Source organism: Bactrocera oleae, chromosome 4 (assembly GCF_042242935.1).
Source record: "Bactrocera oleae isolate idBacOlea1 chromosome 4, idBacOlea1, whole genome shotgun sequence".
NCBI lineage: Eukaryota > Metazoa > Arthropoda > Insecta > Diptera > Tephritidae > Bactrocera > Bactrocera oleae.
In genome coordinates, this window is record NC_091538.1 from 44657319 (window position 1) to 44672959 (window position 15641).

Consider the following 15641-nt stretch of genomic DNA (forward strand, 5'->3'; position numbering starts at 1 on the left):
TAATTGCTTTATATGAATTTAAAATCGAAATATTATCATTAATATATTATATTATAGACTTGGAAAAAAAGTTGAAAAATTGGGCAAAAATCCTGCTTTTTTATTTTGAACTCTGTAAAAATTAAATTTTCTATTTTTTAATAGCAGTTAGGTTCAAACAGTTGAGAGACATATATTAAAAGTAAACTCCAACCTCGCTTGATTTCAGATGTAAATTGTGGCTTTCACAATATACGCAAAATGCTGAATCTGATTGTGACCTGCAATATAAAATCAATGACAACTTTGTTGCTTTTCCAAGAAATTCTTAAACTTTTTATAATATAATATATGTTTAGGTACATCTATAATATACATTTCTCAAAGTTTTAATAGACTATATTAATTTATTAAGAAACAAAATCCTCTTGAAGCCGTAGAAAAAATACCATTTATCACACAAAAAAACAAAAAAAAACTGACAACTCGAGGGTTAAAAAATGGAACCTGTTCGTATGCATTCACCGACAAAAGGCAGCAGCCAACAACTTCGTACCGATGGGTATTGGCACATAACATTTGTTTTCAGCTTTTGGAATGCAATTCGTAGAATCCAGGCGTCAGTAAAACAACAAAAAATAGATGATTTCCTGTTGTTCATAACTTAATTTTGTTTAATACAAACATGATGCTGCATAATTTTAACGGTCATTATAGTTAATGATGACGTCAATATTACTGGCGACGTAATGGTGGTGCATTTCCCTTGGTAAGGTGAGATCATTTTTGACAAAAAGACTTCAAAATTGCAGTGACTAGGAGTGACGAACGGCGCCAACACTGACACAAGAGCATAACTGCGATCAAAAACTATTTTGTAATTGTTATTCATGTCTGACTAATGATCTTCATATATTTTGTACATTTTTCGGCATAGATTTACATATTAAGCACTCAACTCCAAACAGTATTTGTTCAAGCATTTGTTAATTTAAAAAAAAGGTAAAATACATAAATTTCAGGTGAAAAAAATAAAAATATTTAAAGCATTTCGTATACTATATTACTATAAAATTTTCTTCGAAATCGTTTATAAAAAAGTGTAACTTAGACTGTTGCATAAGGTGACAAAAAAATTTCCATATACAGCTGGCGTACCGATTTGAAATCAGTTACTAACATGTTTAATGGTCTCAATTATAACTCAGTTAACAAAGAAATGGTCATATATTCGGCAAATTGTTGCGAGACTCGACTAAATCAGAAAATTTCTTTAAAGGCATATATGAGTAAATTATAGTAGTTGGGAGCGGCACTTTTGACACTCAAAGAAATAATAAGAGGTATAGTGAAAAGAAATCCATTGTTTCCAATAGATATGATCCTGATACTGTAGGATTTAGTCATTTGCAATTTCGTTTTGTGAATTCCGTTCCGAAAATTTTAATGTCAAACATCCTTGAAGACCAATTATTGAAAGTATCAATAGGATAATGGAAGTCTTCGAGTCCGACCGTCAAGTCAGCGAGGGACTGTCAACCAGTGAACCGTCTAAATAGAGCAGGGGGAGCTAGCTTTGGTCAATAGGAAAGTAATTGGGTTCCATCAGGACAACACCAGGAGCTTCAGGAGCTTGGTTGGGATAATATTATGCATCCACCTTATCACCTAAATCAAATGATTACTACTTATTCCTGCCTACGGCAAATAATTTTGATGTTGAAAAATTTGGCTCAAGAGAAGCTTGTGAAAATCGACTGTTCCAGTTTTCTACAAATAAGGACGAGGGATTATATTATATGAGAGTAGTATTATGAAGTTAGTTTCGAACTATGAACAAGTTATCGAACCACTTCGCACATGTCATCTAAATCGAATAATTGAAAAAACTTTCAGTTCAATGCATATATAATGGATTTCTTTTTACTAGATCGAATAGTACAATCGTAAAGTTTTCTGAGGAACATTGAAGAGGATTTTTCAAAAAATTTCTGAACAGTAAATGGGACCAAAAATAACATCATAAACAAATATTAGCGACTACATAAAGCGACCATTTGCAAGAGACTTTTGGTGTAATGCTTGGAGGTAGTTCATTGATTGTTCCAGTTAAGACTGAATACATCTGAAACGGCTACTAAAAGATCTTATTTACTTTTTTTAGCTACATGGGAAAAACTGTCGTTGTACTTAAGGTCTAAAAATGTAACAAAGAAATATGGAAACTTTAAAGGTCCCAAATAAACAAAAAAGCTTATTGAAGGATACTCGGTAAGGTTTATCTATCCTTACTAAAGTTGAGCTGAAAATATTAAGAAACTTCTTCGAAGTACATAGCTCCAGCTGCAACTTGCTCATTCCCTGCCTCAAAACTAGACACCTTTTGGCATTTTCTTTAATCCTACAAGCATTCGGACTTTCGTTTATAAGATCTCTGACCTAACTAATAAGTCTTGATTTGACGCTGCTTTACTAGCGATCTTTGTAAGGTTTAGCTGCTGTCGGTGATTGTATGAACACTTCAGTGATGAACAGAGAACTACTTTAAAACTGTTTGAATTGATTTGTATGGTGTAGTGACTAAGGATGTACATTAACACTCTTTGGAGCCTTATCCAATTACCGTTCGACCAGCACCAATATATGTAAATGATAATGGTAGCTCTATGCAAGTACAATAATATTTCGAAAAAGACATAATCCATTTAGTGGCGACATAAAACTTTTCAAATGAAGATCGCTATTTGTTGGATAATATCAGATATAGGTTCTTAAAACTTTAACAACTTTGACAATGACTTCTGCCGAGGATATTCTGCACCGGCATACAACATTACAAGCTTTTACAGCAAAAAGTAACACAACATTGTATTGCATGCTGTAAAACTTTCATTGCGTACAACCTTTAACGAACATCAGTAATGCGCATGAGTAACCAAATCATCGTAAAATTGCATATCACTCAGGCTGTTTAAAGATAAACAACTATAAAAACGTGTATGGAATTCTACTTGACATAAAATGCGTATCGACTGTGTGGCTCCTTGAGTGTCCCACAGTAATTTTATACCCATTTTTAAAATATGCGCCAAGAAAAAAAAACGATTACGAAAAGAAAGAAGGTAGCAAATTTATCAGCTGTCGCTGCCAGTTGCCAACCTCTCTGTGTACCCGCGTGAAGATTGCACTTGTAGGGTGACAAGAGCAGATGTCGCCAGCAGAAGATTCGCCGCTCGGGTGTTGATATACTATATTTAGCAGGCGCAAAAAGTGAGTGAGGCTGCATCTTGTGCGTGTGTGTATGAGGACATGTTGGCGACAGCTGCAGAAGAGTGGTCATAAAATGCACGCGTCAGATGTCCCTGTAATACCGTAATAAAGAACACCACCATGGCAACCTTGCCGTGGCGCCCTTTTTCGGCCGTCTGCACGTCCACCTTCTACACACTTGTCCTGCCTGCCGTCTACAGCCTACCACAAATTCATATTCGTTAACCCACTTTCGATGCACGTAAATAACTTCAAGTATCGCATAAACATATATTTTAGCGAGGCGGTTTTGCCAACGCAGTCTGAGGTCTGGCGACTTGCATCTGATGCTGAGTAGGTTGACGATCGCAAACACTCGACGAGATGAAGAGAAATGATGCATATGCAAAGAAAGCTGTGTAAGGGTGTGCAGGTTTCAGGATAAATTAAGTAGGTGAAATGCGAAAGTAGCCAGCAAAGTCAAAGTAAAAGACACAACAACAAATCTTGTGAGACTCAGGTACTTGTGTGTTGTAAATTGATATTATCAGCGGCGAAAAAGTGATGTCACAACTTTACAAGATTGAAGGGGTAAAGCTGCTGAAGATCTGAGTCTTTGCACACACTTTCTTTGCAGATATTACAACAAAAGGTCAACACTTATTGTGAAAAATGCAAAACGTTCAATTTAACAGTTGCAGAAAATATGAGCTGCTATAAAAACGATAAACATTTATTCTATTGCCTTTAAATTAAATTCGAATTGAGTTTATTGTTTGCTTCATTATAACTGCACTTTGAAACTCTCCATTGAATAAAATGTGAATACAAGGGCCGATCAATAAGTCGGTAACTTTATATACTCTCGCAACCTGTTGCTACAGAGTATAACAGTGACCTTGTGACCAAAAATTGTCTAAATCGAACCAAAACTGTTCAAGCCCCTAAGTACTAAATATGTGGACCCCAGTGCCTATAGTTGACCTTCTACCGAAAATATCAGTCAATCTTCAATTTGGCTTTGCGAGAGTATAAAATGTTCGGTTACATCCGAACTTAGCCCTTCCTTACTTGTTGATAATATAAAGAATGTTATTTATTTAAAGACCTTTTTTTATCGTTACACCGCTGTCATATGTCATATAAATTGGTAATTGGGTGTGTTCCTAGGCATTCAGGCATTACCTAAACGATAGGAAAAAACAACAGCGAAAATTGTCACTATTTTATATAAGAAGAATACAAAAAACTTAGTATTCTCAGATTTTGCAATTATTTCTTATAGACCCTTCATTCATATGTATGTCATTTCACTCAAATAGGTCGAACTTTATGCCTAAAAATTTGCTCGAATATAGTTATAGATCCCTTTGGCAAATACTTAGAAAATCTTAATTATTGTATTTATGTCCTGTTGAACTCGAGAAAATTAATCTTTTTTGTAAGATATTTATTTTTAAGGCATAGGTGCTCACCTCTATCATGTCTATATTCCAGAGAGCTATCACTTTTCAGAGGATTCAATAATCAATAGGTTCTAGTATAAAATGTTAGATCTTGATTCAGGGACAGAAAATATTCCCCAAATAATTTGAACAATGCTGTCGAAATAATAGAACCCGGCCGGATATGAAACATATCACTTCCGGCCTAGCACGAGAACGGAAATTATTTAGGTTTATCTATTTAAATACATACATACATAGGTATATGCATGTGTTGTATAAACTAAGTGAAGGTTGTTCGTCGTTATAGGCGCTCCAGCCTTATTTAGATGTGCTTCTATGAATTGTATAGTGATAAGTTAGAACATTTATGGCAGATCGTTAAAAAAAACTAGACGATAAGGGTTGCTTTGTTATGAGCACATTATACATACATATGTATATTTTGCGAATGCCGAAAAGCTCATCAAAGTGAAAAGTATGAATTTTAAAGAAGGAAATTTCATTTAAATGTTAATGTGCATGTAAACTTCTAAGGAAATATTTAAGAATATCACCTTATTATCAATAGAGTTCAATGTAACATATTAGGTACTAAAATATACGTAAACACATACTCAATACTAGTTAAAAAGCTTTAAGGCTTTGAAGTTATTATTTTTGCACAAACTTCTTTTCAATATAGGTATATGGTATTTATGTGACACTCCACAATAACAATAACAGAAATATGAAATCACTAAAATGATAAAAATTACACCATACGGTACTTAAAAAGCTCGTAAAAGTACAAAAAGTGACTGATATCGCAGCTTGGCGCCTTTAAAGTCACATTTAAAGGCAACAGTAATTCCATTTTATTTCATTTACAATTATACGCAAGGCCCAAGAATGAAATGAAATGAAATTATTATTAAAAAAAAAAAAAAAATATGCAGTGCCACTGAAATTCAAGGGCGGTCAGTAGCTAAATGACGCCGTGTGCGTGAGCGTGTCGTGATGCCTTCAAATTGTGTAATTAGGTTGATTAAACTTTTCAAGTGCCTAAATATGCATAGTTATACTGTGAGCGTGTGCGTATGTGTGAGTGATTGATTTTTTATAGCTGGCAAAAATCACACAATAATAGCAAATGATTTTGCATAAAATATAAAAAATGATTATAAAAAGACAAGAAGGCAAGATTTAGAGCCAGCAGTTGATGAAATTATAAAAAAAAAACAGACTAAACATATTTTCTACGCTTTTACCATTTTCCATTTGTTAATATGCTGTTAGTCTATAATCTTGCCAATATTTTAAACACAAATTTAATTTCTAAGAGAACTACGTATTTTATTAAAAAAAATTAATATACTTAAAATAGCAAAAACATTATGCAATTATTTGATTATTTTCAAAACTTGAAACAAATTCTTTATTTGTGTGTGTGTTTGTTGGTTCGCTTGTGCAAATATTAGTGCATGGGAATTCATTGCGCCTTAGCTGCTTGCGGCTATAAAAATGATTGCATACATTTAGGCAGGCAAATAAAGCGAGTCAGTGACATAGCGTTAAAACACTGTCTCGTGCTGTCGTATGAAAACAATTTAAAAGCTTGTTACAGAAAATATATTTTGACAACGAATGTTTAAGAACTTTTAACTTTTATTCCCCGAAATTTTTTGACAAAATTTGTATTGTTTAACATTCTCTACTTTCGTGGCTTAAGGATAACATTTAAAATAATTTGTATATATTAAGTATATGTACCAAAAGGTTAATAGGAAAAACTTTTATATTATATAAGAACACTAAATTTGCTTGCTCATTTTCTTCTTTATTCGAATTGCCTTTTTATTAAACAAAATATTTATTTTGAACTACTTACGGTTCTGCTTCTATAGATTTTAATTTGGCAACATAATTTGAAGGTATGTAACCCTCTTGACGGGATTTCTTGCTGCGTGCGAGCCACCAGTCGCCCTGAAAGTATAGAAGAAAATAAGAAATTTGTTAAGTTGGTATAACAGTTTTCAAAAAATAAAATAAAAATAAAAAATATACAGTTTCAATACTATATTAAAATGTGAATTATATTATTGTTATTTTTTAATACTATTATTATTATTTTTATTATATTATTATAATTTTTATTATATTATTATTATTTTTGGAAGCGATTGATATACATATTTGAGAGTCTACGAAACTTTATTATGAGTTGCGCTATTTTAGCTTTTATTTTATTGAAAAAATAGCAACGAAAAAATTAAAAGGAAGAAATTAAGAGATCGCAGTAATCCACTTGATGCACCAGGGGAATTGCATGTGAAATTTGGTTTGTATGTTTGTATACATGCTTATTTTACAGATTTATATCACATTATCGACGGAATAAAGACGAATTCAGTTGTTAAATAACGTTTTGGTAAATCCTCTTAAAATATATTGATTTTTTCCATAGATTCAATAATTATGACATTTTCTGTTTAATTTTTATGTTTTCGTTTATATAAATTAAAGCGTAAAATAATATTTATATTTTCTTAACTTAGATTTTAAATATGTAAGCAAAAATCCTCTTGCTTTGTTTCTGATAACAAAACCGATAAAATTGGTTTTTGTGACACCCAAAACCGATACAATTCCTGTTCCGAACGTCAAACCAGTAATATCTGAATTCATGACACCTACTACATTTTTTTATCGATTTCAATTCTGATTCCGACAACTATCAGATTCTACAACACCCCTGATTATAGGTATTATTTTATTTTTTTCAATCTACGTAATATCATGTTCCAACCAAAAATTTTAAGTGATTAGAATGCATTTAATCTATTCACTTATCTAGACTGTAGTCACTGCCGTTGGAGATTTATAAAACAGCTGTTTTTGACATTAAATAATTCACAACGTTTATTAGTATTTTATAAATTAAATCATTGTAATTTCGTACTTTGTTATAAAAGTCGACTTGTTTTAAATAGTTTCCATTTAATGGAAATAATGAACGCATTTTTTTAATTGGGAAGTTAATAGCCCGGAGAGTTCAGATGTATTACATCTTATTTATTTGTTTGTTTACAACTCTCTTTGTAGCGTCTAAATTAACTGTTATAACGTGATAAATTTCCCTTTTAGCAAACAGATGGCGCTAAATCTGATTCTCAGAGAGAGATTTCGTGTAGGTTATTTTCAAATCACCTCGATTAGGAGATTAACAAGTATCATTTTTGTATGGCGAAATAATGCTAAATCCAGTGGATTAGTGAGATAATCTACTCAACAGCCTAAATTTTGTGATTAGGTGTCGGTCGGAATATGGTATACGGCAGACAATGGCAAATTAAAGGCACAATTCTTATGGAATTTTTACTAGGACTACTAGGACTCAACAGCTCCTATTAGTGGTGGGTTTAGGTGAAGATCTCGACATAAGCACCCATCTCAACGACCTCACTTCTTCACTATTAGGAGCCTAACATTCTCTCCTGCTAAATCCACAGCGACCATATTCACAAGCTGGACGAAGGAGTACAGGCTAGATCTCAACAATTTTTTCGATAATATGAAAATTCCGACAGTAAACAACCCCAAGATTTTGGATTGTTCGCATACAACCGCGATTATAACTAAAGTACAAAGTCGCAACAAGATTCTCAATTCCGTAGCCGGTGTTGGTAATTTATAAGACAGCGGCCGATCGGTTATAAATTATGCCTGAAAGCAGCAGGACAACTGAAGAAGATCTAGACCTGCCAGGATACGGCACTTCGGATGACCATAGGATATCTCTTGATGTCGCCTACAACGAGGATTGAGGAGCCATTAACTGGTGGGAGTTCTATGAAGGTGTGTCCGCTCTGAATAACGTTCAGTGTTTACGCGATGCTAGTCGTGTCCGAAATGACTGCAGGGATAATTCATGTAAAAGCATCCCAATAGAAACAGCTGACTATGTTTGGTCCAGACCTCTATGGATCGATGACATTCAGATAACGTTAAAAGGCTTACTTTAGTTTCGTCATCTATGCCATTATAATTGCAGCGACAACACCGTCGTGCTTATTTCAAAATCAATCCTACAATTATGGTTTAGGCCGGTCTACGCTTTCAAAAATTTAAAAGATTTTTGTTAGCTAAAGTAAACTTTGGACTCCTAAAAACATTATTCAATTGGAAGAGCACTGAAAAAAATGCATATCCTGTCGTACTTATTCATTTGAAACCATATAAGTAGCTTCACAGAAATATATTATTCATAGGATGCGGATTATTATTACGTAGGATTTGTTAGTTATTGGGCCAACTTTTTTTATAACCAATTTACTGCTAATTTTGTATGTAAAAACATTTGACTTTTTCCTACAAGTCCACCATTTTGCTTTGTAAAGCTAAAAACATATGTACATACTATATTAAATCTTATGAACAATGTTACGATTCAGTTTCTTATTTTAAATAGCACAAATCACCGTCGCCAGTGCTGTCTCTCTTGAAAGAGGCGATTCTTATCACAACAGCCGATAGTTTGTGCAATATAATTTTTTTATATACTAGAAAACCTGCTTAATAGAAAAGCCTGGAAGAAAGAATCTCGATTCCTTTCTCCCAAAACTAATTATCAAAATCATGTTATGTTTTAGGGCTCTAGACTGTCATAATCCCTTACATTTCAAATAACCCTGTAAGCCATCTATGACCGGTTAATTACCCTACAACGTTTCTACAAGTTTCTTTAGGCCTAATTGACTATTATAACCGAAACTCTTAAGTGCGTGTGCTTGTTGATCACTTTCTTACACAAATGCCTTATGAGTTGCACAGTGTGTATGTGTTAGTTTCCGTGCTAATGCTTTCAATGTATTAGAGTTTCGATAGCCATGATTTACTGGGTAAAATGATTACTCATAAGCTTTGAAAAGGTTTTGAACTTTATTTTCAGAACTGTAATCAAAAATGAGATCGTTTTCGCTTTCTAAGATTCAACTTGCTGTTGGAATGATATCAAGAATGAATAATGAAAATAGTCGTATAAATGATTACACAAATAAAATTATATGACGATTAGAAACTTTAAATAACATGAATATTCGTGTAAGTCAAACTCAAATATTTACTTATCAGTAATAACCTAAGCACATTCTAATTGTGTTTTAAATACGAGGTGCAAGTACAAAAAATTATTTTTTTGTAATAAAAAAACAAAAACAACTAACCTGTCAAACAAGCCGGCATAACAAGATATGCAAATAAAACAATTTAAAACAAGTAAAGAAGTTCTAAGTTCGGGTGTAACCGAAGATTTTATACTCTCGCAACTTGCAAGGATCAAAGCCGGGAAATTACTTCAGGTGTTGGCAAAATTTTATATTAAATTAAGTATTGATTGAACCGATTCAACCCATTTTAGACTCGAAACATACTATTATCGAAGGTTTCATTTATTTATTTTATTATATGAAATAAATATCCTTCACACTGACCGATATTTTCGGTAAAAAATTAACTATATACACTGGGGTCCACATATTCAGTACCTAGGGGCTTGACCAATTTTGGTTCGATTTAGACAATTTTTGGTCACAAGGTGGCATACTTTACACGTATTATTCACGCAAAGTTTTACACCGATGCAATCATTGTTGCTTGATTTGCATAGTGGAAAGTGAAAGAATCAGATGGAATTTAAAATGGTGTTATATGGGAAATAGGCGTGGTTGTAATCCGATTTCGCCCGAAGTCGGTTCCTATTAAGTCATCTCATACCATCCCAGAGATACAATTTAATGTCTCTGGCGTGATTTATCGCGCTTTTAGTAATTTTTAAGAGTGCCGCTATATGGGGAGTGGGCGGGGTTGTCACCCGATTTCACCCACACTGTCGATAGAGGCGCTCAAAGCATTTGTTCCCAGTGAATTTAGTTATTATTGATTCAGCGGTTTAGGAGATATGCACATTAAACCTATTAGTGGGCGGGAACACGCCCACTTTTAAAAAAGTATTTAAAATGCAGATGCCACTCCCTAATGTGATCCTGTATATCAAAAAAAAATGTATCTTATTGTGGAGCTTAGTTTTCCCCTTGGGGGTAGGGGTAAGAATTTACCCGCGGTAATGCATGCCTGTCGTAAAAGGCGACTAAAAGCCAAATGCACTATGACTGTTATTATGTACCTTGCTCAGTAATATCAGCATAGTATGTCAGAAATAGTGCTATAATCATACTCAGCTTGAACTGATATTATAGACTTTAAATGAAAAAGCAAATAAAAAGGCATTTGAAGTTCAAGCGACAAATGTCACCAGTCATTGAGTAATGGCTCAACTGGCAGTAGTTTCGGCTACACAGTCTTACCGGAGACTTTCTGGTACCACGGGGAGCAGAAAGCCCTTGGACTTCGGTCCAATCTGCTCATTGGGTTATGGCCTCTTTGGGGAGATTCGTGGTGGCTGTGGTTGAAACCTAAATGCAGGAAGAACTGAAAATTAAGCCTAACTGTTTTTTCAGTTCTAAAATAAAGTTGCAAAAAGCAACTGGGTTCCGTACCCGAAAACGGAAGAGGTTTTAGGTCGGCCTCGAATCATACCAAGATGGTAGTGTGGACCCAGACACACTGCCACTGGTATCCAAATAAATACTTGCAAATAGCTCGTATTGTTTGGGGCGCTTATCAACGCATTGTATTGATACGTTGTGTTTTGGAACACCGTGAGGTAAGGCCGTCGCCGGCAGGTACTCACGTAAATCAACAACGAAAGCTGTGGAGCTTAGTAATGGCAATTTATTTGTTTTTGATTAATGGCGTTTTGTGGGCGTGGCAGTGGTCCGATTACGCCCATCTGCAATACCAACCGTCTCACGGTACCAAGAAACATGTCTACCAAGTTTCATGAAGATATCTCAATTTTTACTCAAGTTACAGCTTGCACGGACGGACGGACAGACAGTCACCCGGATTTCAACTCGTCTCTTCATCCTGATCATTTATATATATGTATATAACCCTATATCTAACTCGATTAGTTTTAGGTGATACAAACAACCGTTAGGTAAACAAAACTATTATACTCTGTAGGAACATGTTGCGATAGTATAAAAATAATAAGAACAACGCAATGTAAAAGCAGCGCCAAGTGTGCAGCTATCATGCTTAGGATATTTAGGTTAGCTGCGAAAGCAAATAAACAGAACCTTAATCAAAACACAACCGAACAACAAAAGAACGCGACGCGTTGGCAGCAAAATTTCACGTTCATTGGTGCTGTGCACGAACATGCATGAAATAAAACAATAACATTAATATATAAAGAATAATAATTTATGAAAATATTTTAGATTTTTAGTACAAAAAATCGGCATTAAGCACAGCTGGCAAAGCAAGAGTTGGATTTTTACTACAACTTTGCATTTTTTGAAAGGCAACAACGGAAAATATTTGCTTCTATTTATTTATAGCGATAATTTATTGCATTTTTTACAGGTTTAAGGAAATGTGTGCAATATTTAAGTTATACACGCAATTGTTGGCGGGAGCGCTGGTGCATTTCGAGTTTGTTTATTTTAATTTATTTAGAAATGTAAGAAAGAGTTAGGGAGTTGTTTCCATAGAGAAGTATAAAACGTTTATTAAGCAATGAAATTTGTCGGGCAGGCTGAAAAGTTTCGAAAAGTTTATATACTTGTAGAATTGAATAATGAGTTTTATACGTAGACCAACCTAATATTACAGCGAACAGCTCTTCTAAAAAATATAAAACAAAACTAAGAAATAACGCTTTTTGTGTTGTTTACAGTAACTTGAATTGTAACATTTCATTGAAAAAATATGTTCACGTTGGACCCCACAATGCGGTTGATGCGTTCTGAACGCAAGTTTTGAAGATACCTCAATTAGAGTGGCAAAATTGCTTCGACAACTGGTTCAAACGCCTGCAAAAGTGTATAGATCTAAATGAAGAATATCTTAAAAAGTTAATTAGTATTTCTTTTTGTTCTCTAATCCCGAAATATAAAAAGCAACCTTCGTATAGCAGTTATATGCTAGTAGTGCGATTTTAAAGAAATGTACGAAGATTGCCTTTGGCAATAATCTGTGCCTAATTTCGTAAAGATATTTTGTCAAATAAAAATGTTTTCATACAGGAAATTTAATTTGATCGTTCAGTTTGTATGGCAGCTATATGCTATAGAGGTTCGATATCGGTGGTTCCCACAAATCGGCAGCTTTTTATTGAAGGGACGAGTACAAAATTTTAGACCGATAAATCGATTTAGCTTGTCTCGCTGAACATTAATATATAAGTATATATTTTGTTGGGTCTATCACGTTTCCCTCTGGGTGTTTCAAACTTCGTGGCAAACTTAAAAATCCTGTTCAGGGTATAATGATAGAAATTAATTATGTATGTTAATGTTAGTTTAGATAACCGTAGAGCACAGTTGCGGGCCTCGTATTATTTCCACATACACCATATTCTTCAGATCTGTCTAGGAGCAACTTTTTCCTGTTCTTGCACCTTAAAGGAATGCTTAAAGCATATGTGGTGCCAACCGAAAACCATAAATCAGCCTATGAAAGTAAAACCATCTATGAAATATAAGTTAATTTAGACTTGTAAGTTAGTATATGATAAGAAAAAGACCGAAGTTATTTTTTTTTTAAGTTTTATCTTAACCTCACAGTACCCTACAAGCTCGTTGAGTCTACAAGTATGAAGAACTGGAAATTGTTCTCGTTTGAGATAGATACGTGAATTAACAGTGCGGTCAGATTTTGTTTCGGGAACAGGAAAAACAGTGTTTAAGAAGATGAATCAATAAACTTTCAAAAAATACCCCCATTCATAAAATATTAAAAATTGAAAAGTGACGGGGAATTCAAAAATGCTGCAATTTAGATATATAGCCACTTAACTATGCAGCAAGCAGTATGATCTAGCAGTGCAACAGTTGCTCTTTTGAACTCCAACGAAGCAAGCTAGCAAAACAAACTAATAATTTCTATTAATTAATACGCCATTATTCACTTTAAGCTGCCAAAATTACATATAAAACGCAACAAAAGTTACAACTGGAGCAATGACCAGCAGACGTCAGACTTTGTGAGCCGAAATGGGTGTGTTCTCGCAAGAGCTTAAGGCTACAATGTAACAAGCTTATCTGCTAATATGCGTTTGGTCGCTGCTTGGATAAAGTGACGTTATATTTATACGAAAAAAAAGAAGAGAAACCAAACGCAGCTGCGTCAAAGCCAGCTTACAAACTTATGCGATTTGCCTCTGTTCGCAAGATAGTCCAAACTGGCTGTGTACTTCACCTAGCCAGACAAAGTGCAGTTTAAGCTTGTCACTTACATGCATATATACATAAGTAACAAGTAAGGAAGAGCTAAGTTCGGGTGTAGCCGAATATTTTATACTCTCGCAAAATTAAATGGTATACTCGTTTGAGAAAAAAAAAATATTAATACTCACCGACCGACATATTCGAAGTTGAGGGCAGTATTAAGCCGAGTTTTTAAATTTTTTGCCAATACCACATACTACTAACGTGTCACAGACCAGTACCTCACATACCATCACCAATCATATGGAGTAAAGTCAGCCGGATGTTCGAAAATCCTGATTTTAGTTATATGGGGGCTAGCTCAAGATTTCGCCCAATTTTATCCATTTTAGGTAAAAAGATACATTGTTATTAGCAAAACACGCTCTCTCGTTTTCACTAAGATAATTCACATATTGGCCGATAGTCACCCAGTCACGGTTGACACGAGTCTACCTATTTTTGATGTCCAGACATACCACTATCTGAAAAAGATCCTCTCTGAATTTCAATTACATATACATCTCACAGATTGACTGACATTGGTTGGTCATAAGGTGGCATACTTTAAAGGCATTATTCGAGCAAAGCTATATCCCGATACATTCATTGGTGATTGATTTGCATACTGAAAAGTGAAAGAATCAGATGGAATTGTGTTGTATTGGAAGTAGGCGTGGTTGTAATCCGATTTCGCCCATTTTCGCACTGCGACATAGGAATATGAAGAATGTTTTGTGCCGAATTTGGTTGAAATCGCCTCGTCATCCCGATCATTTATTTATATATAACCCTATATCTATCTCTATTAGTTTGAGGTGATACAAACAACCTTTAGGTGAACAAAAACTACTATACGTTGTAGCAACATGTTGCAGGAGTATAAATATACATACATATACCGTAAGTAAACTATAGTAGAAATATACGAAGCGGAAGAAATAAAGCAAAAACACAATAAAAAAAAACGGAATTGCACATATGAAAAAAAACGAAAACAAAACAAGTAGATGTCTTTTAAAACAAGCAGGAGTATCAGAAAAAAGAAATCAGTAACGAATTAAAGTTCATTTTTAACGAGTTAATTTTCAAGGAGTAACTATTTATTTCGAATGTAAGATAGTGGATTATTGAAAGATGGGTTTTGTTTTGGAACCGATAGGCGGTTATGTTGTCGAAAATTATCTTCTTCATTTTTTTTGGATTCGGTCTTTATTTTATTAAAAATGCCAACTCTGGAACTATATATATGTACAAGGTGAGTTCCAAAGTAAACAGGACTTTTAAACAAAAGACAGAACAAATACTTTTATCGACAAAATCAATTAATTTTATTCAAAATAATCTCCTTCTGCTTTAATACAGCTCTTTGCACGGTCCAAAAGCATGTCGAACGAGTGTTTTAGTTCGTTGCCCGGTATGGCCAACAGTAGGCCGGTGCAAGCCTTTTGAATTTCCTCCACGTCTGCATAACGCTTTCCTTTCATCGGCAAAGGCAAGGTAGAAGTCCCACGGTGCCATATCAGGTGAATACGGGGAGTGGTTGATTGTTAAAATGTGATTTTTGGTCAAATAATCAGCCACAAGCGTCGATCGATGAGACGCTTCAAAACTCCAAGGTAGAATGCCGCATTAATGTTTTGGCCGGGTGAAA

General features: G+C 34.3%; 1 protein-coding gene across 2 annotated transcripts in view; it reads right to left on the bottom strand.

The window, feature by feature from the left end:
• Positions 1 to 15641, bottom strand: part of Src42A (Tyrosine-protein kinase Src42A) — a 130796-nt gene that overhangs the window by 95661 nt on the left and 19494 nt on the right. For both annotated transcript variants that reach the window (XM_014244633.3, XM_014244618.3), the window contains exon 2: positions 6544 to 6638. In XM_014244633.3, the coding sequence (XP_014100108.1) occupies positions 6544 to 6638 (95 nt within the window). The remainder of the gene's footprint in view (positions 1 to 6543; positions 6639 to 15641) is intronic.